General features: G+C 36.4%; 1 protein-coding gene across 1 annotated transcript in view; it reads right to left on the reverse strand.

The window, feature by feature from the left end:
* Positions 1 to 677: 677 nt before the first annotated feature.
* The window catches only part of nAChRa7 (nicotinic acetylcholine receptor alpha7 subunit), a 176,469-nt gene continuing 152,747 nt past the window's right edge, over positions 678 to 24,399 (reverse strand). The window contains exons 5-12 of the mRNA XM_033348481.2: positions 23,093 to 23,273; positions 20,712 to 20,787; positions 18,969 to 19,163; positions 17,718 to 17,804; positions 16,186 to 16,295; positions 15,568 to 15,676; positions 14,534 to 14,931; positions 678 to 12,887 (exon numbers count right to left, since the gene is read on the reverse strand). Of these exons, the coding sequence (XP_033204372.1) occupies positions 12,720 to 12,887; positions 14,534 to 14,931; positions 15,568 to 15,676; positions 16,186 to 16,295; positions 17,718 to 17,804; positions 18,969 to 19,163; positions 20,712 to 20,787; positions 23,093 to 23,273 (1,324 nt within the window). The 3' untranslated portion in view covers positions 678 to 12,719. The remainder of the gene's footprint in view (positions 12,888 to 14,533; positions 14,932 to 15,567; positions 15,677 to 16,185; positions 16,296 to 17,717; positions 17,805 to 18,968; positions 19,164 to 20,711; positions 20,788 to 23,092; positions 23,274 to 24,399) is intronic.

Consider the following 24,399-nt stretch of genomic DNA (forward strand, 5'->3'; position numbering starts at 1 on the left):
TTTCCGTTCCTTCGACTCGGTTATCGACTACTGATCGCTTAAAGAAGGAAAACAGAGGAGATTTTACAAACGGTGAATCGTTTCGTAGTGAGAGAGTGTGAGAATTTTTTTGAGTTGCCTATTGTTGTTTTTCGAAATGAAGGGAACGAGAGTTACCTATTCGAGAATTAATTCGAAAGTTGACTTTTAACCCTTTGTCGTCCACGTTGCTTCTTACGGCCGTACTACAAACGCCTCTTTGTAAAAATTCATTTTAAATTCAGTTGGCTGTGACGCGTTTTCTTTAGGTTTATTTATTTCCTTTTATATATTATTATTTTTAATTTCCTTCTTTCTCCGTCCGTTACATCGAGAATACCGCTCGGCGACTCCTCGCACACGGAAAATCACGACAGATTGCAAAAATTTTAGTCGAACTCTTGAACGCAGTAAAAATATGTTGATTATTGATTTTTTTCCTAACAATGATACATATTCGTGAACGTTTTGAGCATTTATCTTGCAAGTCAAATTTCTAACGAAATAATTCAGGAAGGTACATAAATTCGATGGTAACGTTAAGACCGTTCGAAAGGATATTCGAGCAATCATTGAACTTTCCTCAAATTAAGAAATAGCACGACAATTTTTCGACTCGATAATAACGTCAATAATATCTTTGTATCCATAACATTTCTTCTTTCGATAGACATTATTATCAGAACTGAATCGAATAAAAATCACAAATGAATTCAATATTTTTACCCTTTTACAAAAATAGAAAAAAATAACAGGTCTATTTCAACATCAGTTACTCAAAAATCCTTCGAATCATTCGTAGCACATTACATAATTACACGACTCGCGTACAAAAGGATGCGTCATATCGAAACTCCATCGCTAAATCCCTTAATCGTTTTACAACGAATCTCTTAAACAGTCTCGATCTATTCTATACAAATCCCTCCGACTTCAGTCGCCAATGCGAATAATTTCTCTCTTTCGTGAAATACTCTCGATTCTCTCTCTCTCTCTCTCTCTCTCACACACACACACACATTCTTTCTCTCTCTCTCTCTTGCGCGCGCGCTAATTAAGCGTCTGCTGGGTTCGACAGGCGCGATAAATTACGTGCTAAAGATAGCTAAAAATTTGGCACTTGAACATTGCGTGTCCGCGCTAATCGTTTATCCTAATTCTGAATAATATACACTGCCATGAAGGAAGTCCGCGGCAGTGAATCGCGAGAAAAGAAACTCCGCCACTCCACGCATTTCACACCCCATCAGCAATATAATCGTCGTCGATCTTTTCACCTCTTCTGTGATCACGTTGCTTCGATGGAGGTCGATTAACTTGTTGCCTTATATATAGACAGTGAATATTTATGCTAATTCATTTTACGAATCCATGTAAAATAGTTGAACGTGAAAGAAAACTGTTTCGCCTTTTAAATGTTTTAACAATTACTTCGTCTTGGACATGATGAATTCTATACGAATTTCAAGTCTAATGGTAAGTTCTTAGTCAGTTTTCTAATTACATCTTTGAAAGTAAAAATTCTTCAAGCTCACGTCAGACTTTTATCGTCTACTATTTCACGTGTGAATAAGTGTTAAGTGGTAAAGCACGAAGTTAATCGATTTCATTTAGCAAGAGGATATGGCCACGGGTTGTGCGATGATTCTTCGATGTTTCTTCGTGTTTAAAATACGTGCGGAATAACACATATCTTATGCGCGTTGAGAATATCACGTCTCGACCTCGTTCACGGTTCATATCATCGAAGGAAGAAGAAATCGAGCAGAAAGTAGAGAAGAAAGCAGCGGGACGATGAACGTCCTTAATGTTTTCTTCCTCAAACGACGTCGAGCGTGAGAAGGTCCGTGAAAAATCGGCACAGATTATCGTTTCGCTGACAATGAGTGTAACAATGGGGACTGACTCGCGAGCAACAATTTCAATTTTTCTAGCTTTTACCTCCGCGCCTTTTTCCGCCGATTTTATTCCTACCTTTCGCCGTAGTTTTAATTCAATCTCTTCATAATACGTATCTAAAGAGAATATACGTACGTATATGCGTTACATATATATATATATATATATATATATATATATATATATATATATACATTCATACGTATACACGAAGTTCAGCCGAAATGGCGAGGTGGGGAACTTTTAGTAAGTTTTGACAACAAAAATTTATTCGTTTGATAGTATAAGTTTTGCTCCAAATCTAAAATAATTTTCGAGTTTGAAATGTATCGACCGTTTTGCTATTGATTGATCAGAACTTTAGTAAAAACAGTATCTGTTTTGTGTATTTTCTTCAAGTTATATCCGTACTGTATTTATTGCTCAGTTTATTGCTCATTACGCGTTTGTCTTAAGCTTACAGAATATTTGTAACAGAAATCAACCTGTCATTAAATTAATATAACTCGTTTTTGTCAAAAAAAGCAGGTGTAGAGTAAACAACTTGATTTGACCAATAACGTAAGCATTGATTTTGTTAGAATAAATAGAATCAGAAAGAGAATTGCAATGGTACACAAGTTTAGAAATAACGGGACTTTATATTTACAGAAGAAAGTACAAGTATGTATGAAAAGTTGCTTGTAAGTTACAGTAAATTGTAAAGAATAGTTTTTGTATTTTAATGCAACGTAACGAAACGTTCTCTTCCTAGAAACAAAAAAACTTCTTTCGATAAATACTTCGCTTAATTACATTCCAAGTTGAATACAACGTTTGTCCTAGAAATGAGAAAACCGCAGACTATACTATACATTTTCTCTCCTCGTTTTCATAATTATTACGTCTTCTATGCGAATTACGTCAACCTTGTTCTTCGTTTACACTTCATTTCGGCTGACCTGCTGTATACTTTATGCATATAAAGAGCGATCTAGTAAAATGGGACAAAGGGTCGTCGATCTTTCGAGTGTTTTCGTGCAACGCGCGATAAACGTCGGAAAAAATTTGTTTACTAATTACAAAGCGTAATATACACACTTCTCTTCGCTGAAACATTCCGTGACGTTTTCTCCAACTTTGCTTGAGCGCTCGTAATTTCTAAGCGTTTCTACCTACCTTCCAGCGTTTCGAGATCTACAATAATAAAGCGCATTTCACAAGTTATGTTACAAGAAAAATTCTCGCGCTTCGTTCGTGCCTCGTTAACGGCTCGATAAAGTCTGATTCTTCGTCTTCTTCTTCCTTTCACGTTTCTTTCTCGTGTTCAACTTTTTATTTTTCCTTATTCTCAGTATCCACTACAAAAACGAATCACACGACGAACGCGAGTATCTCTTAAACTTGACAAATACAATTTTGATTCTCCATCGATCACAGTACTTTCACAGTTTCGTGCTTGAAGACAAGGAACGCGACGCGATCGCTACTTTTCCGTGAGAGAAACGTTCCCTACTAAGTTCCCTTAATTAAATATCAATCAGCCGATCAATAAAACCCTGGACTCCGTATAATCGTTCAAGGGGATTTGCGTTTCTTCGAACAGTTAATCAGAGAAGCGTTCGTTCAGTAAATATACATATATCACCAGAGCTTTTTAAGACGAGGAACGACGGGTGAACGTCAATAGTAGAAAAAAGAAGAAAATAGAGAAAGGAGGGGAAAGAATATGGAAAAGAAATTCGTCTGGTGTGCTTTTGCGTCTTCATTTTCCCATGTGTCTTGTAACTACTTGTTTGGAGACTAACTGCGGAAGACTTTGACGTGCTATAAGTATAATAGACCTTACACGTTAAAATTACGTCAGGCTACAGTCGTTTTTTATTTTTTTCTCTTTTTATCTTGGCTATATAAATCGGTATTATACCGTTCGCAACGATTAAGATCGATTTAATTTCACCTAGAAACAGTTATCGATATCTCGCGTAGTGTTAATAGAGGTAGTATATCATACATCAGGAGAGAAGAAAAATGTTCGTTTTTCTCAACAAACGTCTCAACAATTTTCGTCGTTCGCTTTTAAGTTCCGAGGGGATTGTCTTTGTGACACTTAAACGACACGGTGTCTCGGTGAGCAATCTTATTTGTTTTATTTCTAACCGATTACCTTAATAAGTTCCTTAAAATGCTTGGATTGAATTACGAGTCGAGTAAAAGACTACAAAGTGTAGGAGAAAGTTTCGAGGACCTGACATGGTCGATGAATCTTGCTTTCTTCCAATTTTTATTTCCTTTATTTCTTTGTTTGTTTTTTTTTCTCTTTTTTTATTTTCCATGATGGATTCTACGTCGTAGGACGATCGAAAGGGGCTACTTGTCGACGATCTTGCGTTCGATGTCTGACGTTTCGAGCGTTAAAGGTAATCGAACCATTGTTCAGCAGAGAGCATTTCTTTCAGACAATGGCTTAATCTTTCGAGGATACTTTTCGAGTTAAGGCAACGTTGACGGAGGAATGTATTTGACTCTTACAGGAAGCTTTCACGAGGCTGAGCTCTCGCGAGCCCTCTTTAATCTCAAACTAATCTATAAATCGACTCCTTTTACATGAAATTCAAATTTCGCATCATCCAGAATAATTCGATGGAACTATATTGAAAAATAAAATTTCATCTCGAAACTGCACAGGATTTTATCTAAAATTTAATCATCCGTATACTTTGTTATTTGTTATTTGAATAGCCAGTACAAAATCGCGTATGATTAAGAGTTTCATCGACACATTAGCCCCCTTCTAAATTTAACCATTTCATAATCGATTCTACATTCTCGATCTCGTTCCTGTTTCGAGATATTTCTTTCTTTCTTTTTTAACAGTATCATTCACATTTACTCGAATAGAACACTCGAAAAATCGTACGCCATATCGATGTCCAAATACATTTTAATCGTATCACCCTGTACATATGCGCTACTACGATCCTAATAGCGTACCAACCTTTACAATGCATTTTTTTATTTTCTTTAAATTTCTTATTAACCATATAATATTTCCCTTTTTTTTCTTTATTCGTTATTAGAAACGATTCTTCATAGAAGTTGCCTTAGTCATAGATTAATAACGTCGTAGAAAGAAAAATTTTCAACATTTCGCACAGGCGGAGAATTAATAATTAACATGTTACCGTTACGCTATTATTTATTTATTATAATTATTATTGTTATCAGTATTAATATCATTAGCACTAACGTTATTATTAATATTATCATTGTTTCTCTCTTCCTTCGTGATTTTATCGTTATTATTAATTTTAATTATTATAAGATTAATAGTTTATAATGATAACCCCGCGTGTGACAAGCTGAGTTTAATACATATATGTATTCTTGTTTTTTTTATCAAAGGCGCAAGTTGCGTTATTTCTCTGTAAATTTCGCTTCTTCGTTTCGTCCGTTTCCCTCTTTTAATCCTTTCCCTCCCTTATTTCCGCTTACTTTTCCGTCTTTTCTCCTCGATTCGTTTTTAAACAAAAATCTTATTATGTCCCGATAGTAGGCTGCTACTTTTAGACGTTCAACGGCATCACTGTTTTAAAAATCACGTTTCAAATATAATACAATTCTGCCAAATATTCTATTCCGTGTAAATCGTCCAAGGTATGCTTATTAACTTTTCTTGAAAGAAAAATTCGATCGCACCATGAAAAAGCTGACGTCTCGCTCTACGAGAAAACTTTTGAGGAATAATTTCTATCGAAAAACTCGGCAAAGAGAAATTTTCTTGTAAAGGGGATCGAGAATAACCTGGAAGAAAAATTTTGTTCTAATTCAGAAGTTTCGCTCAAACAAAACTTACAACCGTTACCCGTAATCGAGCTGCTAAGCAAAGATAAAAGAAAATATTGCTTCGAACGGAGAAATGCTCGTCAGAAATTCAAACGATGATCGAGCCTTTAGATCGGACTCTATTTCGCTTTGAAAGCGACTTTTCAAAAAGCACGACGAGCCTCTGTTTTATAGCCGTGATATCGTTCGATCACACACAAGAAAGCGCACTTTCGTCTCACTGTTGTGCGACGTTTGCTGCGTGATATATTCTTATCTTTCGAAAAGAAGCTCTCGCGTCTCGTTTTCTTTCACAGAGTTCAAGAAGGTGGAAATATTTTTGCAGCACGTGCAATTAAAATCACCCTGTCGTATTAGCGTAATTATCGATACGATTGTTACAAAAAGAGAAAAAGAACGAACGGGTCGTCACAGTCCGCTTGAATTTAAATATCATTTTTCTCTTTCCTATTTTTATCGTTTATTTTCTTCGCTCGTCGATTCGATTAGTTCAATTATAGATTAATATTGATACTCTATGCTTTTCTCATCGATACATGTTACGTAGTACGTAAATACAACGTGTAACGTTTATTTCCCTCGAAACAAAACGATCAAACGAAAAGATTCCCGAAACGTGAAAGAGAACACTCCCTTTTCCCGGTGTCCACGCGTTTATTTATTTCTACTACTGTTTCATCCTCTTCTTGTAATTTACGAATTAGTGTTTCCATTTCTTTTGTTTTAGTTTTTACGAACGTCTCGACAATTTTTCTACCGTTTTGTCTAATTAATCTCTAAGACCCTGAATCTCGTGAACAGCTTAAATGCTTGAACGTTGAGCGTGATAGTTGAAAGTAGTACACTCGAACATTAATTATTCTCACTAAGCGGCCAGCTTACGACATCTCGTAAACACTGGAACCGCACTGGATAAAAACAATAAATGAGCATTCGTGAGCAACGAATTTAGTTTATACTTTTCTTCGTTATTCTTCATCCTCGCCTTTTATCTTCCTTGTTTAACATTTATATCTTTAAATCATTTTTTTGTTCAGTGAGCAACTTGTTTCGAATTCCAACTTGGCTTCGATATGTGAGAACAAGTAAATTTTTTCACAGAACGAGTATATAATTTCTTAATTATCGAACAGCTTATCGCCTTTACTTTTTATCTTATTTTATTTCTCTTTGCTAGAACGTTGGAACTTCTTCTTTTAAATACGGGCTACATTGTGTCTCTTTCTTTCACTGCAATTCTATGCATTATTTTCTCCCTTCTCTTGCAACAACAAGTCACCCGTTGAATAATCCAACTGAGATTTCGTAGCACGCGAAAAATTCGGCGTGTGCGTTGTACGATTATATTCCCGAATAGTTTTATTATTATGATTATTTTTTTACGCTCGCGTAAGAACTAATCAATAATAAGTAATATCAATAGGCTGGATGTTAATTCTCCGTTAACAATCAGTGTTTGTTCGCTTAACGTTAACGCGTTTAAATACAATTAAAATGGGAGCGTCGTTCAACGCCGCCGTCGCGACATGCAACGAATCTGAGCCGTTCGCAGACCAATTTCATTAATTTATCGAACACATATCGTGCATCTAATTGCTTCATTTGTAACCGGTTTTTATGGGACACTTTACAGTAGGCTGTAAACGATGTACATCCACGCATAAACCGATATTAACTCTCGTAAAACGAATTATAATTATAATTGTAGAACGTATAATGCTCTTCCTTCCTTCACAGTTTGTCAATAGCAGCTTCAATCACATTACACCATGGAAATTGTCCCGTTAATAAAAAATTCGATAGACATCGTTATCTGCTGTAATTATATAACTATAGTATGGTAACTCTGATTTTGTTTATTGCATATTCGCGTACTTCATGATACTTTTAAGTAGCGTAACAGAAGCTAGAGGAATAAGCTTGTCATATTTCGAAGCATAGTTTAATGTTATCTACTTCTGGAAGCTCTTACATCTTGCGAATCAAATAATCCAAAAATCAATAATGTTACATTCATTGCACGGATTTCTTGAAAGTTACTTGAAAATTCAAATTGGCTAACGAAGGGCTCGAATCGGTCGCGTTTTAACAATAAATCGTCGCCATGCGACTCTTTCCACCAACTTGAACTACAGCAAACGTGTTTGCGGAAAAGAACCAAGAACTAACCACCACAGAAAGTCGTTTCGTTTCGCGATTGGCTATCCTTGATTTTGCAGCTGTCGCTGGGAAGAAGGAAACACGTTCAAAAAAGATTCCATCGCGAAACGAAGTCGTTGAAACCGTGACATTTAAACGCATAATTCATCGTATTAATGTTATTACGTTTCCTTTTTTCTCTTTTTTTTTATTTCGTTTCATTTTTTACTCGACTCGACACTGTGGCATGCCGAACTATCTTCGTTAACATCTTTTCCGCGATTCTTTTGCTTCCCTAATGACATTCACTTGAGATAACCGTAATTTTTTTTAAATATTTTTTTTTGTCTTCCCTACTTAGTACTGTATTCTAACAAAACCTTCCGGCGCGAACCATTAAGTGCTTTAAATTTAATTCATAAGTTTAATTAGTTAGCTGATTTAAAGATCGAGAATGGTTATTCCACCAATCGAGGCATTATCGATTATAGTTTATATCCTCTACGTACTATTATTTTTTTTCATTTTAAATCGTTCCTTTAACATTGTTAACAACTTTTTTTTAATTATTATTTTGTAACCATTATAATAGTATTTAAAAGATAACGTGATTGGTTGTCGCGTCAATGCCAATGGCCAAAACGTGCTATAGTTTTTTTTCGTTTTTTTTCTTGTTTTGGTTTAGTATATGTTTAACAAAATCCGCCTGCGAGACTATCCGTTAACGAGATTCCGATGTTTCTTTTCTTCTACTTGCGTTGACAAGCTTCTTCGTCTAAGTTGTCGAGTATTTCTCCAGTTTCTGTTTATTTAACACAGTCTACAAGATTGCGTTTGCTTATTTTTGTTTTTTAAATTCTATTTTTTGCATTTTTGAGCGTTCGTCTTTCAATTTTATTCTTTTGCGAGAGGAATAAATTATTCGGCTCTAAGGGAGCTAAGTTTTGGTTCGGTAACGTGCTTCGTGCTCGTATTAAACACTGAGGAATGTTAGGATTAATTTCCTGCGTCTAAAGATATGCTTCTCGTATGCAATGTTTTTAATCGAGATGACCACCCGAAGTCGTGGAAATTTAGGTATATGCGCGGGTTAGTTAAATGTAGATAATGCGCTAATTGAATTTTTATCACATTGGAACAACGTCGATTTGTATAATTTCAGGAAATAATAAAACTAACTTATAAACATTCATTACTTAATACATTTAAGAGAATTGTTCTTAAATATTTAAAATGGATTGCACGAAACACGAAATATTCAAATTGTTATTATATAAAACAAACTGTGACGAGGTTTTATTAAACTGTAATAAATAAGAGTTTGTTACACATATAACAAAACTATGGCACCACGTTGTTCCAATGTAAGCTGATCCTGAAACGAGTCGAAATGAAACAAAACCGTCGAGTTATCGAAATTAACGAAGTATGTACAGCATGAAATCTAACGTTGCTCGAAAAACACGGTGACTCTTACAGCTCGAAAAGGAAATGCTATTTCCCGGCGACGTCGATTCGTTCGAGCATCTACGAGTCTCGAATCTCGAGTCTGGTCACGAGTCAAAATAGTAAATGGAATATCGTATTAAATACTGAGCATTCTTATATATTGACTAAAATGTTTCCTGCTTCTAGACTCGTGGTCGACAGAAAATTCGACGAGACACTACCAGACGAACGACGATCGCGTGTAGTACACGTTACAACTTAACTACTACGGTAGCTTCGATTCCGAAAATACGTCAAGCCTGACGAAGTGTTTTGTTGCCTTGTCGTCGAAACAAATATTCACTATGAAACTAAACGAAGCGCGACGTTCGATAAAAAATATCATTCAGCACAATGCAATTCCTAATTAATGCGAATACCAATGCAGCGAAACTAATCGTTCTTGAAAACAATTTTTTCTTGTTTATTCGTAAATTTCGATACGCATTGAATAACAATTTTTCAATTCGTTTCATAACTATCGATCTCTCATAAGTTCTCGCAATATACTTTTGTAGGAAAGAGGTCCCATTTTGCAGCGACAGACAGCAAAAGTCAATCGGAACTGCTGTGCGCCCGTTGACGGATAATCCGACGTGGGTACTTTCACAGACGAACTGCAAATGGTTTGGCCATTTAGGGCGAGTAGCGTGCGGTCGAATAGCAAGAGATTATTCAAGAATCTTCTCGAGATCTTGATATTCAGTTTCGCGAACAGTCAGATAGCATAGAATCGAGTCGGTTGCTGGTTCGAAGAATGAGGGGAAAGTACCCAGAACCGGACTGCGTTCGGAAATATTCGAAAGGAAGCCGCACGGTCGCTCGTCCATCGAGGATCTTCGAGATTCGCATCGTTCGAAGGCGACTCGACTTAAAAAAGTAAATATACACTAACAGCTTCGAGTTGCTTTGGAATCGCGTTGCGAATCTCGGATCCGATTGTGATAGGTAGACGCCTCGTTACCTAGATAGCGAACGTCGAGTTCGCCGGGAGTCACGCGAGAATCTCGAGGATGCGAAAGCCTGACTCCCTAGAACGTTAGATTGAAAAAGTTTTTGCTTGTGTACGCATGTCCGTCTTGTGTTAACGTAAGTGTGAGACATGTGTGGAGCGGGTGTGTAACGTGTGTGAAATTCAACGCAACGGAGTGCGTAGTGTCTATGTACGTATTGGTGGTGTGTGAGAGAGAGTATGTACCGTGTGTGCGCTTGTACAAGCGTGTACAGAGGGACAACAACAAACGATGTCCGCCGATAGAAGGGAAAAAAATGTGTGAAAATGAAGAAAGATGCTACGCTAAGACAATCGTCATCATCGTCATCATTTCATCTGAAGTCATTCATATACTCGCGTCCTCACTCTCTCTCTCCCTCTCCCCCCTTTTTCTCTCTCTCTCTCTTTCTCTCTCTCTCTCTTTCTTTCTTTCTCTCTCTCTCTCTCTCTTTCTTTCTTTCTCTCTCTCTCGCTCTTTCTCTCTCACTGTTTCCGCTTGCTTACGCCGGATTTCTCTTACGAGCTAACAAAGAACAGTATTTTATTTTTTTCTTTTGTTTTAAACGCCGCGCTATCGCACGCCATCTTATAATCGTAGTATAAATCCCCCGTTTTATTTAAGTTGTCGTCGATTTTACTTACTAGTGATACGGATAATAAAATTCACTGGCATTGTTTTGAAACATTTTGGCAGTTCATTGTGTGTAGTTATTATTTTTACTTATTATTCTCTTTTTTTTGCTTTTTTTTGTTGCTTTTTCAGTTTTTCAGAATATTAACGTGTGCGCTTTGCTCTTAATCGTGTGTTCTCTTTCGTCTGTTTCTATTCTGTTTTTTTATTTCTCTCTACCTTTTTCTCTCTTTTAAGCACAATAAAAGGAGCGGTGTACCCTTCTTCAGCTTCTCTCTCTTTTGTTTGTATATCTCTCTTTCCTCTCTCTCCCTCTTTTTCTCTCTCGTTTTTTATGAAATTCTTTGGCTGGTACAGTCGTACGAGAATCGAACGAAAAATCGTTTCGTAATCGTGGACCGTACCGGGCAACTCGATTTATTCTTTAACAAATTCAAACCCTTCGACGGTTCTCGGTGCTCTTTGTTTCTATGTTCTGTCTCTTACGTGTGTACGCGTGTATATGTGCGTGTACGTGTATGCGTGTTCGTGTTTCACACGCGTGTACGCAGATTTATTTGCATCCCGTGCAACGATTACTGAAGCGTGTTTCAAAACCGAATGTTTTCGTTAAAATTTTAGTCAAACTATTCGTCACGTCACTTCAGCGAAATAGTTTTCAAAGAATAAAATACTTTTCACAACGTGGTTAAATAGATAGCAAGTTGTCGTACTCAAAAGCGACACTTTAAGATAACTTAATAATAAGAACAACAATAACGAAGATATTTTTCTCTATTCTCACTATCGCAAGAATGCAAGGAAAAGTAATATCCATGAAAACGAATAAAACGTAATATTTCCCAGCTATCAGATATCGGATTAAAATTAACACTGCGATTAATAAGAGAATTACAATTTCTAATATTCGAAAACTTAAATATATTCGTTTAACAAACCTGAAATTGGATGATTTTGATAGAAATTATGCAACGAAGAAAAAATATGAGGAAGATATAACTACTTTCGTTTCACTAGTCAGTTCAGCGTCAGCATGTTGCATATATCCAATTTTCCGCAAAAAATTGCGTCAGCTCGAACCGAACGGAACTCGAGGCTCGCGATCGTTCGCGTTCCATCCCTATCGCGGCACAACAAATGCCAGAGATGCACATACCTCGGCGTGGCCGGCATGTTTGTATGCGATCGTGTGTGCATGTAGGTGTGAGCGCGCGCGCGCGTGTCAGTGTTCCTTTAACGCGCCTATGTAGGCGCATTTTCAACGTGTCTCGCTAAGGCGTCCTCTTCGAATGAAACTACATAAAGATATATATATGTATACATATACGTATCTCTTTTTACGTATATATATATATATTTATATATCTTAAATAATACAGAGAGCCTAGTGTCCTCGTATCATTTTCTTCCTATGAACAGTGCGGATCACCCGAAGCGGGGCGTAACACATGACTCTCAGGCTCGACTTCCAATCAGCTGGACAACCAAGCGTAGGAGAAACATCGTTGTAAACGTTGTTCGCGTAATCCTAGCATGGACCAGATTGTGGTAGTCATCATCGTCATTGTCGTCGTCGTCATTGTCGTCGTCATCGTCGTCGTCGTCATCGTCGTCATCGTCGTCGTCGTCATCGTCATGTTCGCGTCCCTCGCCGTCCGCACCGATGCGCAACGCACGATCCTCGTCGACCGCCAACGTGTAGTCGGCTATCTGTACTTTTCTAAATCACGTGACGATGATGTGCGGCGCCGACAGTAGGACGGTGATGGTTGCGATGATGGTGAACAGAGTAAAAATGATTAGGCACATTCTGTCGATCACCATCGCCGCGAACTTCCAGTCATTCGTCACCTTGGTGTTCAACTCCTCGTTCTTCAGCTGATCCGTGATTATCTGGAACAGGAAGCCGTGTATGATGTATGACGCTCGTTTTCAGGAAGTACGGTTTTCATGAAAGCGGTTGTGTTAGAGGAAATGGGATATTTGTCGTTGCAATGGAATGCTTTGCGATCCTTAGACAGGTTATGGGTCAGTGTGGCCGATTAATATTTTTGATTAAACAGATTAATGACTAGTTCCACTTATTAAATCAATCTAGATTTTCAATAATTAGTTTTAATGGTACTCGTTAAATCAGTCTAAAAATTTTAATCGGTCAGTGCCCAACATGTGTATCTTTGTAGACAGTAAATTAATAAATACGAAACTGATAATGAATTATATAAAAACGAATTTGCGTGTAACATCATCGCTTGCTAAATAGAAGATGTTTATGTATGAATATTTTAAGAGACGAAGCCGTGATCTAAAACGAAAGTAAGTTACCAGTGCGTCAACCCCTAAAGTCGTATCTTTCGCTCTTTACATTCGCGCGCGCGTCCCTTGAAATATTAATATATAATTGAGAATCCCATGTGTACGTTTGAAATTACGTCGAGCGCATTTGCTGCTCTGTCGAATGCATTAATATAAATCACGATAATAAGCACTGGAAGTCCTAATTTATCCTTTAACAGATAGACTCCCTCTTGAACTGTGATCGCTCTGTGACTTCGAAACCCTCCTACTATCCTCTTCTGGGACCAATTTATTTACTCAGCGTATAATCAGCCCCATGAAAAATTGAAAATCCCATGATTATTATACGATAATCCCCACAATTGCGTGTATAATAATTACCAAGTTAAACAATTAATTGCATCAAAGATTTTTTGAGCCAAATACTTCTGTCAAGTGTCGACAATGGCCATTTTCTTGAGAAATGTCATTTAATCTCTTTCTAACTCCAGGAAGGAAATGTACAATAGAATTCCCGGAACTGGTCAGAATACACAATGACCACGCAATTGTCTAAAATTGTCTCTATCATGGAACCAGGACTGATCTTGAAGTTTCTATCAAATATTCGGTTTATAATTATGAACACCGATAGATTTCGAGTGTTTGACTTTGCCGTGTCAGTTCTGAAACTCGAGAAACAGACAGGCTTTAATAATCCTGCACAAACAGTCATAGAACAGAGAATGGTTTCACGTTCGTCAGCGAACCTCGTTGGTACATGTTTCGGTATTATACTACATGCGAGTTTACACGAAAGTTTCTCCACTTACGGGTAAATTAAAATGAGTGTACACTTGGTAATTAGCCGAAGCATCATCGCGCATATTTCACAAGAACTCGCTAATTGTCATCCTCATTATTATTAATGGCCGACACTTCTTTCTATTGAAAATAAAGTAGGAGCTCAAGTTTGTAAACGTTGAAGTAACTAAGAATGTATACGCTCTATAAGAGAGACTTTACTCTACTTTTAAACGTAAATAACTTGAGAAAAGAAATTGTTCTTGGAATAAATACTGTACTCAGCCTAAAAATTTTTTATCAAAATTAAGAAACAAAAATATGAAATATAAATGGAACAAATAGATTCAGTATTTTTTTAAAGAAAAACATACGGTTAAGGTAATTCAACGTGAGAAAATACGAATGATGGAAACAGTTTCCGTTAACTCACAACGACGACTTTGTGAGAAACATACCTTAATTTCTTTGAGGATCATAATGAGCTCGTTTCGGGCACAGAAACACGCGTTTTGAAGTATTGTTTCGACCTGGGGACCTGGCGTATCTGGCGGATGTGGATGATGATGCGGCGTGTGACCGATCTGAATCGCCCCCGGATAAGAGGAGTGTGCCAGTGGCGTTGAGTGTTGATGATGCGGTGTTGCAGCGTGGCTATGATGATGATGGGGCGTCGTGTGAATGTGACTATGCCCATGGCCCATCGTGTGATGGTGAGGGCCAGGGGTACTGTACACGTTATTCAGGAGATTATTATGGGACGCCAGAGCATTGTCCTCGAGATCCAGGACATTCGCTAGGAGGGATTTGCTGCTCCTCTGACGAAGCTCCAGGTCACCGTGACTCTTACCAGCACCTGTTTTGAGAAATAGTTATAGTAAGTGAAAGCAATAGTTGATTAGAGTTTTTATCGCATTCGGTCCATAATGAGACATAAAATGGGGGTAGGATACAAAGGGGAGACAAGAGTCGATCGATAAATACTATTTTATTTTAAATAAAGTCTGAGAATTTTTTCGAATTCATACGTACATGGAAAACAAATAAATAATTTACCAAGGATATCCTTGGAATGGCAATGGTATAGCGTATGTACATCGTTGGGAATCAGTTTTTGAAGAGGAATAATAGTCGTCTTTAAGAATTCTTTCGATTTTATAAGAACAGAAAATCAAAGAAAAGAAACAACTTAGAACTACTCTAAAAAAGTAGTAAGGTAGTATATGTACAACATAGCTACTAAAGGAGAGAAAAAAATGTAAAAGAAAGAAGAAATGGATTCTGGCAACGTTTTACTTTCTTGATAGTACTTGTATATCTTCAAATATGTTTATATACATAACCTAAAATAAGTCGGGTTCGAAGTGCTTTGTGCACAATTTAGTAGTGTGTGACTGAGATCGGTGTTTATATGACATAGAAAAACATTTATATGGATAATAGTAAATGTTGTGAGTACTTATGTCGATGCTTTTTCGTGTCACTAAATTACCGGTGACAGGAGACGGTTTCTGAGACTTTTGTGCCTCCCTCTCTTCTTTATCACTAGGTCGTGACATACGAAGTACACATGGCAGCCAATAAAGGAATACCACTCTCACCTGAAAGATTGAAATATAAATAATATAATGATAAAATTATGATCGATGAAATACAGAATACGAAATAATTGGCTATTATTCTTGTATGCTTTCAACATTATTACCGAATTTTTAAACTTCCATGTTGCTTCAATTCTAAAATTAGATATTGGCTTTGATACATGAAATAATATTTAACAAATTAGAAAATTAATAGAAAATACCATTCATGCGATTCTTATAACCCACAGGGTATAATAGACAATAAAACTCGTGTAAGGTGGAAACTTAGTGTTACTCGAAAAAGTAAATCCAGTTAATAACTGAAGTAAACCTAAAGCGTATTTGGAAGCACATGAACTCAGGTTAATTGAAGTCATATGTGCGGTGAAATCAGAAGTATTTACTCTTTGTACATACACAACAACACTTAAGTTTCCCGAAATATTCTTAATATGATGTTATAATCTTCAAAAGTTGAATAAGAGTTTCTTTATAATCCTAATTAATCTGATGAAAAACTTGCTTACCCATTCAGACATTTCATGAGTGTCAGAGTTCCGGTGATGATAATTTAAAATAAGAATGGTGCTGACTACACTGCTGGCCACCATAAACATGATACAGTTGAAGTATGTTCCTGTGAAAATATTAAATGTTTCAAGAAAGTATAACCAACGTGATAAACCGCCAAATTAAAACCGATCGTTCTACTGACCAACTCAGAAACCGCATATCACTATAAACAACATATCGAAATTGTGAATTGATTATAATTCCATCAGTCTCCATCGAAATATCAACCACAATTTCAAAATCCTCCCTTCAGCTATCCCCGATCAAGGTGTCAATGGACGTTTGTTGTCCCAGCTTCGCGTCTAACCTGTACGATCTGTTACTACTGTCAAGATACTACCACTGTCAGTAGAATAGTTCTGACTGCAATAGGGAATCGTCAGTCGAGGATAAAGGACTGTGCACAACAAGCCTCACTCGTATTACGATAAAGACATTACGAACAGATGTATGTGTAACATGATCCAAGATCTTTGTATAAACCTCGAGTACGATAGATCTTATGCGAACAGATTTACAAAACACTAAAGAATATTCTCTGCGTTTTGGAGTATGTCATAAGAATATATCTCGACAGAAAATACGATTCGCTTTTTCCCGATCACAATATTGGATTTTTTCCGAGGGAATATATCAAACTGCAAGCAGAGATGAAATATGGAAAAATGGTTTCTGAAAATAAATTTTGATCTCATTATCAAAATATACCTGTTAATTCCCGATATTCTATCAAGCTTGTATTTCGGATTTAAATATTATATTTAAGAGTACAAATGGATTTTCGAACAACAAAGTTATTCGATGAGATCCATGTTAAATATCTTTACATTCATTTATGAAAACAAAACGTTTGATCTCTCAATCTTCGAAACTTTTTAGTTTAAACTTAAATACAGTTTCATACATTTATCGCGCAATGATCCGATCCATTGAAACATATTCGGTTATCGATGCTGCGCTATAAATTATTTAATGATGAAAAAGAATGTGATATTGTGTAAGAGAAAATACGTTTTCCAAAAAAAATAAGATGATTTCGTTGTATTATATAATTCCAGCATGGGCTTCGACCCAAATTTCCAATGAAACTACGAAACCGAGTATGCACTAATCCATCTTTCAATATGCGGAACGTACACATGAACGTTAAATAGCGATAAAATTCCCTGGATCATCTCCAAAAACACCGAGGTGCCATAGAATCTTCCGAATTCTGTTTTTAGAAACGTTATCCGTCTCACTCTAGGCATGTTCCAATATTTGAAGTCTTAGGTGAACTATAAATAAAAGATCAGCCAACTTGTGCCTTTATATTTATGAAACGCTCCATTGCCCCCTGGACGAATCGTTCAAAAAAGAAAAAAAAAAAAGAAAAGAGAAAAGAAGGAAAAACCTGATATTATCTCCACCACGGGAACGATTTTAAAGGTACCGAGTAGATAACAACGAAGTAGTAAAAAAAGGAGTCGAAAATTGACGGACTTACCCAGCAGAGGCACGGCGTCCGAAGTCGCTGGCATTGTCTCGGCCACCATATTCAAGAACACAGTGAGGGATAAGAGAATGGTTACCCCTGCAAAAGAGGTTCGTTCGAGCAATTAATTATCACTGTAAAGCAACTCGATAACCAAACCAGATTAATCCACAACAGGCTGAAAGGTAGGCAGCTGTTGATGCTCGAGGAGTCAAAAAATATTACGAAGCAGGTAGTCCTGATCTTTCCTATCTTAAACTACACGGACTATGTGTTTCAAACTCCCGCAGCTTGGTCAGTTATTATCTGTTGCATTCTATCATCGTTGAAGTATTAGACGCTTAATAAATTGAATAATGAATTTGTTTGGCTCTTTTTGTCGTATCCATCTTTTAAGTCTTTAATTTCTTGGATAAATATTTGAATTTTTGTAGATAGATAATAAAAAGACTAAAGGCAGAATCGAGTTACCGTTCCTGAGCGATAGAGTATGCTCAAGACGAATTTTATTTTAAACTTTACCAATTATAGTATGAAGTTAAGGAGCGAGTTTAATGTTTCAACTATATACAATCCCTATCGTATAACTAATTTACGTTAGGGTCAAGTAACTGGAAATTAGAATTTTGCTTGTTAATTGGTATCTACAAACTGAATTTTCAACTTTCTAAGACGTTAGTTACTTTCACGGGGAACGTTGAAACGTAAATATGTTTATCATTTTTAAAAGGATCGTTCCGCGCATATGAAACGCAAAACTACAGAAGGCGATCAATAAATTCCAGTATTTCACTGGCGTATGAATGTCTGCGATCGACATCGACGCGACGGTAATTTCCCATACAATTCGATACGTTACGAGAACTCGACTGAATCTAATCACGTGAGCTGTTATAGTGTGTTTCGAAGCCTGCAAGGAATTGCAATTATGCTAGCTAGCGATTTGAACTTGCCGGGAGAGAGTAATCACCGGAATCTCGAGTAGAACTCATAACGAAATAATGCAATGACTTCGTGAACGCGTTGGCGTGGTCGCGCACTAATGCTGAATAACTGGTCAGAGTTTTACTAACCATGTTTGGCGACATAATTATAATGCTTTAACGTCGGGCCATGCCAATCGACGTTCAATGTAGAATGATCAGAAAAGAAATAAAAATTCTTGAACCATTTACCAGCTTCCTACTGTAATCTTAACGATAGCACAGACAACGATAGATACCGTTTAATCTTCTGATATGCAGAAGCGGTAATCTAACTTGCCTAGAGAAAGTTTCTCGCCCGAATCGGGTGGCAAGGTGAATCCCAGAACGGCCATGCTGGCAATCAGGACACACGGCACGATGAGGTTGAAGAAATAGTAAAGAGTCCGCCTTCTGATGATAACCACGAACGTTATATCTATATACGGTTCTGGGCAGCAATTGTAATAAATTTCGTTTCTTTTACCAGGTACTCCTGTAACAAGAAAAGAAAGAATAGAATCGTAGATTATCTCTGTTACAATCGAAACAGGTTTATGCTTATGCACGCTTATTTATAAAAAATAAAAAAATAATCTGTAATCATACAGTGTTGAGTACAATACAATACAACTCGATGTTCAACGCGATATAACTGTCACTTTTAAATGTACTCAATAACTATTCTGTGAATGAATGTTTCGTAAAATGTACAAAATATTCTTTAATTGTATGACTCTGTGTTACTCATTTATAAAAAAGGAAAAAAACGTAACGTTAAAAATATTAAGTTTTCTTCAATTCTCGTTGAAGTTTTTATTTTCTAGAAACTGTACAACTCGCCAGACAACCAGGGCAACGCAACGATGATAGTGCAACGAGCGTAAAAGTGGCAAGTGTTCAGAGACGACGGATTCACCTAGGAAGGAAAAAGCTCATGGAAATAAAAGGCTACTAGGCTCGATAGCAATGACTCAACTATTTTACGCGACGTACACTATGCACTTGAACTATCTCGAGCAACATAGCGGAAGAAAGACCGCGACTTCATTTTCAAGTGTTTCTTCCGTTATAGCCACAGTTTGTTCCGGCTGAAATCACTTAAGATACATTTTTGCCTGCTTCATAAGCTCTCTATGCATGTCGCGTATGTACCGGCACTTTGCGCGTATACGTCCCAGAAATAAAACCTACGTGGCCGCAAAACGTGATACTTTTATTTTATAATTTGCATCTTGTAAACACGTGCATTCTCTCTAGATACAAGCAATGCTGAAATTGTTAGGAGAATCACAAACATCTTACATTCTATTTTTAACTTTTCCGTTCATATGAAATACATATTTCTTTTAATTTTGATAGTTGGGTGTTTTTAATAATGATATTGTGTTGTAATTTTTCTTTGTACCTTTATACTCTGCCTTTGTCTCGTTGCTTCTTACGTGTTTATTCTCATTCTTTTTCTTTTTTTTTTTTTTTTGTACATATGCACCTTCTGCTCCTTTCAACTTCTTTTCTTCATTTTTTCCTGTCCCTTGTGTTAATCTGTTATATCAAAGAGTTTATCACGTAAATAAATAAATATATAAATAAATCAATAATACTGTAAAAGAATAGCTGACCATCAAATGCGATTATTAATCTGTTAAATGCATCGAAAATTTGATAAAGAATCCGAGAAGTATCTTAAGAGTAACTTGGAGGAAGTGTGCACCATCTTTGATCGAGATTCATTCAAGTTAGTTATGATTGAAATAATTAGATTTCAGCGAGAACACGGACTTTGGAATTAATTTTCACCCTGGAACTCTCGAAGACGTTACAGCCACATGTAACTCTGATGAAAATCTGGATTAGATAAAGCTCCCCGGTAGTAAGATGCAGCTGGTCTAGACCTATGAAAACGATTGATCACGGGCTCCTTTGTGTCCTAGAACTTGCCGAGGATTTTAGAATTGCTAATCGTCCAAGAACTGCTTTCACGGTGAGCAAACTGCTCGCCCGTGCGAGGAAACGAACCCCGATAAGGGTTGTAAAAACTCACCTAACAGATCCCACTCGCCGTTAGTGATGAAACTGCTGATGTCACCTCCGCTCTCGTCTTGCAGTTGCAGGTCCAACTGTTGAAAATTTATTGTCATCGATTAGAAAAAAGTTATTATGACTGCAGTGCGCAATTGTTTTCATCGTACAAAATACAATTTAAGAGCTTACGATGAAAACAAAATCGATTTTCTCGATATTCTGCTCTGTTAACTCGCATTAATTATTAACATTCAATATTTAACCATCTCGCAAATTTTTCCTGTGACTAGCCCTCTTTAACATCATGCAACCTGCAGCTTATCTTTTATGTTCGAAGGTAATTTCATTGTTATGCATCTAATGGATATACTTGTATATTCGATGTCAGGCATAGCAAAAGGGAAAGTTGCATAAAACGAGACCGATGAAATCGAATATAATCTAGGAAAGCGTTATACATATATTTCACTTTCCTTCCTACCCCTCCTACCTTTGCTACTTCGTTCTGCTTATTGTCCTCCTTAATGAACCTTCGAGCATTCTCGAATTCCATCGTACCGTGTAATTCACAGTCTCAATTTTAATTATTCAGAATGATTACAGACGACAAATAAAGATAGGTCGCACGTTTTCAACGTATTATACAACTACAAGAATTGCAAACATTTTATCCCATATTATCCCCTACTCATTTTATGTTGAAGTAATTGCTTCAAGAAAAACTCTACACCTTTTTCTTTCGTATATCCGTGACCTGGAGACCGCTGTTACAAAGAGAATAGAATTTAGTTAAAAAAATTCAAAATAAGGGGAAGTATTGTGCCCTTGAATATAAATTTTGTTTTGGATTACAAGGTATAGAAACAAAAGAGCTATAAGTAGATTTCTATTGCTGTTTCTTGTAGCCTTCAGCTAGAGCCTTAACTTAACTTTTTGATAATGTCCTTTGCTATAAATATATTAACGTGCTCCCTATCATACGTTCTTCTACTGTATTGTAACACTGAAAGAGTGAGGATTTGGATCAGTATACACTATACCTGTACTTATATCTATACTTATTTCAATATATTGTTCTATTACGAATTCATCCACTCGTTCTTCTTTCAGTCAACCTCAACATTTTAGAAAAAAAATTATTATTCCGCGTGTTCATAATTCGGTTGGATTCACGAAAATCTATAAACTCATTGTGTTTACTTTATACAAAAGGTAGTATTAGTATATGTTTGGAGAATTTTCGAAGTTAGACAAAAACTGTGAAAAAACAAATATTTATATATTATATTTATATTACGAGATACGCAGTAACATATTTTAACAAACACGTCAAAATTGTCCATTTTGTCGCGCAATTTTACGTTTCCCTTTTTCTAGCGATTTAAACAAAAGCACCACGTTGAAGAAATTTTGGAGCAGTCTATCCAGACATTGTATTAACCAATTGAAACAGCTAGTGAGAAAGTGCATTACTGAGAATTCTCCGCACGCTACGCTGTCGCATTTATTGTTACCCGAAATGCACCTTTCACAATTCACGAATTTTCAGGAATCCCCTTGGAATAATGTTTTCCGGAAGCATCGCTGCATTTACATCAGATTGCTAAAAAGACGACACTGCACGGACACTTTAACGACATTAACGGCTTATAGGATTAAATGGAGTCTCGTCCAAAAAGTACATTTCGATTCTTTAAATCCTATTCATCTCATATTATACATAGTCCTGCCACAAATTCTGTTTGCAATAAGAATAACTTTACAGGACGAGGACGAAAACGATACTACGGACAAGTTTTTACGGTAAGCTTTTTGCTCTAAAGTATTCTAGAAATAATAATCAAGGATATCGAAATTGGGACATTCTGGTTGTCAGACTTCTGAAGCGATAAATTTAGGTACATAAAATCGTTCCCAATCAACAGTTGAACCTCGTCGACAGATGCAAAATCTTACTAGAGCATTTAATATTTGCCAGCAAAAGTACACACAATTGAGAAATTTAATTTTTTTTATCTTTCTTATTTTTTGATTCTCGTTATGGGAACAGAATCTGTTGTATATTTCCAAGCTATTATTTTCCAACATCTTCAAATAATAAGGCAATATTCAGTTGCAACTACCTTCTCCTAAAGTAATATTCCCTGATATTTTTTCTTAAAAACACATGCATAGAAAACACTAGACAACAACAAAAACAAAAAAAGAATTTCCTAACGTTTTATGTACCACGTGTCGCGTCGAATCGTAAAATATCGTTATGTACTTAGAGAAATTTCTTTTCCCTCTTAAGAAGTTTGGCATGTCTTAGCTAAGTACCTTGACTATAAAAACGCAAGCGGAAGATTAAAAAGAAACGGATACGTGCTGACCCATTTCCTATGGTGCGGTATCCCCTACCTGAAAACCGTCGTACGTCCAGGAGCCGAATTTCATCTCGCAACGCTGATCATCAAAGGGGAACCACGTAATGTCTATCTTGCAAGTGCTTTTGAATATGCCGGGCGGTACGTATAAGCAGGTCCCATTGTTCTTCACGACGACGTTCGTCGGATAAGTGCCGTCGAAGCCTTCGTCCGCGCTGTAACCAACAATCGTTATCGTTAAACGGGTTCCGATTAATGTTTCGAACAACGTTTAGCCCTGCCATTAAAATCTTGAAGCAGAAAAGTGTTACGCAAAAGAATTTGTTAGCATCGATTACTTAAAACCTGTAATATGGAAATTTTGCTGATAATATTAATCAAATCGCGTAAAAAGATCATGGTGAAAAGTAAAAGATGAATATTTTAAACACGAATGAAGTTATAGATTTTAATGTAGTATACAGAGACAATCAAAGTTTTCGACTTAGCGTGGTAGTCTGTTGAATTTATCGCAGTTGAAAGTCCCGTGAAATTATGCAGGTTATTGGATAAAAGTCGTTTGGACTTTTGGATAGATGGACTTTGGAAAGTTGGATAGATTCGTATTTATTTATATACTTCAACATCTTTTCACTAGTGAAATGCAAAACATAGGAAGAAGGGCCATTTTATCTCTTTTGTCTCCAGCGATCCTTTGCTCTCGGGGCAGGTGTTTCCTAAAATTAAAATATTGAATTACGCCGGATCTAGTTACCAATTCTGTTTCATTGTGTGATCGATTCATTCTATTTGTTGCAAGCTAAAGAGCCCTGAATTCGCTACTTTGTTACTGACTTTAAAATCGCAATGACTAATGCTTGTTATGATGTTCAAAAATGATATTTATTTACGACATTTGAAGGGCAAGCATTTCTCTGAGCACTCACATAAAATCAAACATCAAAATTTTAATAAAGTTCAGGCAGCTATGTCAAATAATAAATTTAATTTAAGATCTCTTGTATTTACCAGGTATTATTCGCACGAAGTCAAATGAAATTTTTATAAAATGCAGGTAAATGTAGGAAATAATAATTTCAGAGTCCTTCATGCAATTCTATTTATCAAAAGATATTTTCATATATTACTATCGAACTTTTATTGCGCGTATATTTCATTGTTCAACAAGAATCGAGAGTAATTTAATTATCAGAATAGCAACGTATCTGAAGAATCTTAATGAAACGGGTTGCACATTGAAATATTTAAAGCGAATTGACTTACTCAATCGCTGTCCATCACGTATTATAAATTAATGAATCTCCCAGCCTACTTGTTCTTCCATCTACGGTCAAAAATATA

The sequence above is a fragment of the Bombus vancouverensis genome, chromosome 12, assembly GCF_051014615.1.
Source record: "Bombus vancouverensis nearcticus chromosome 12, iyBomVanc1_principal, whole genome shotgun sequence".
Lineage (NCBI taxonomy): Eukaryota > Metazoa > Arthropoda > Insecta > Hymenoptera > Apidae > Bombus > Bombus vancouverensis.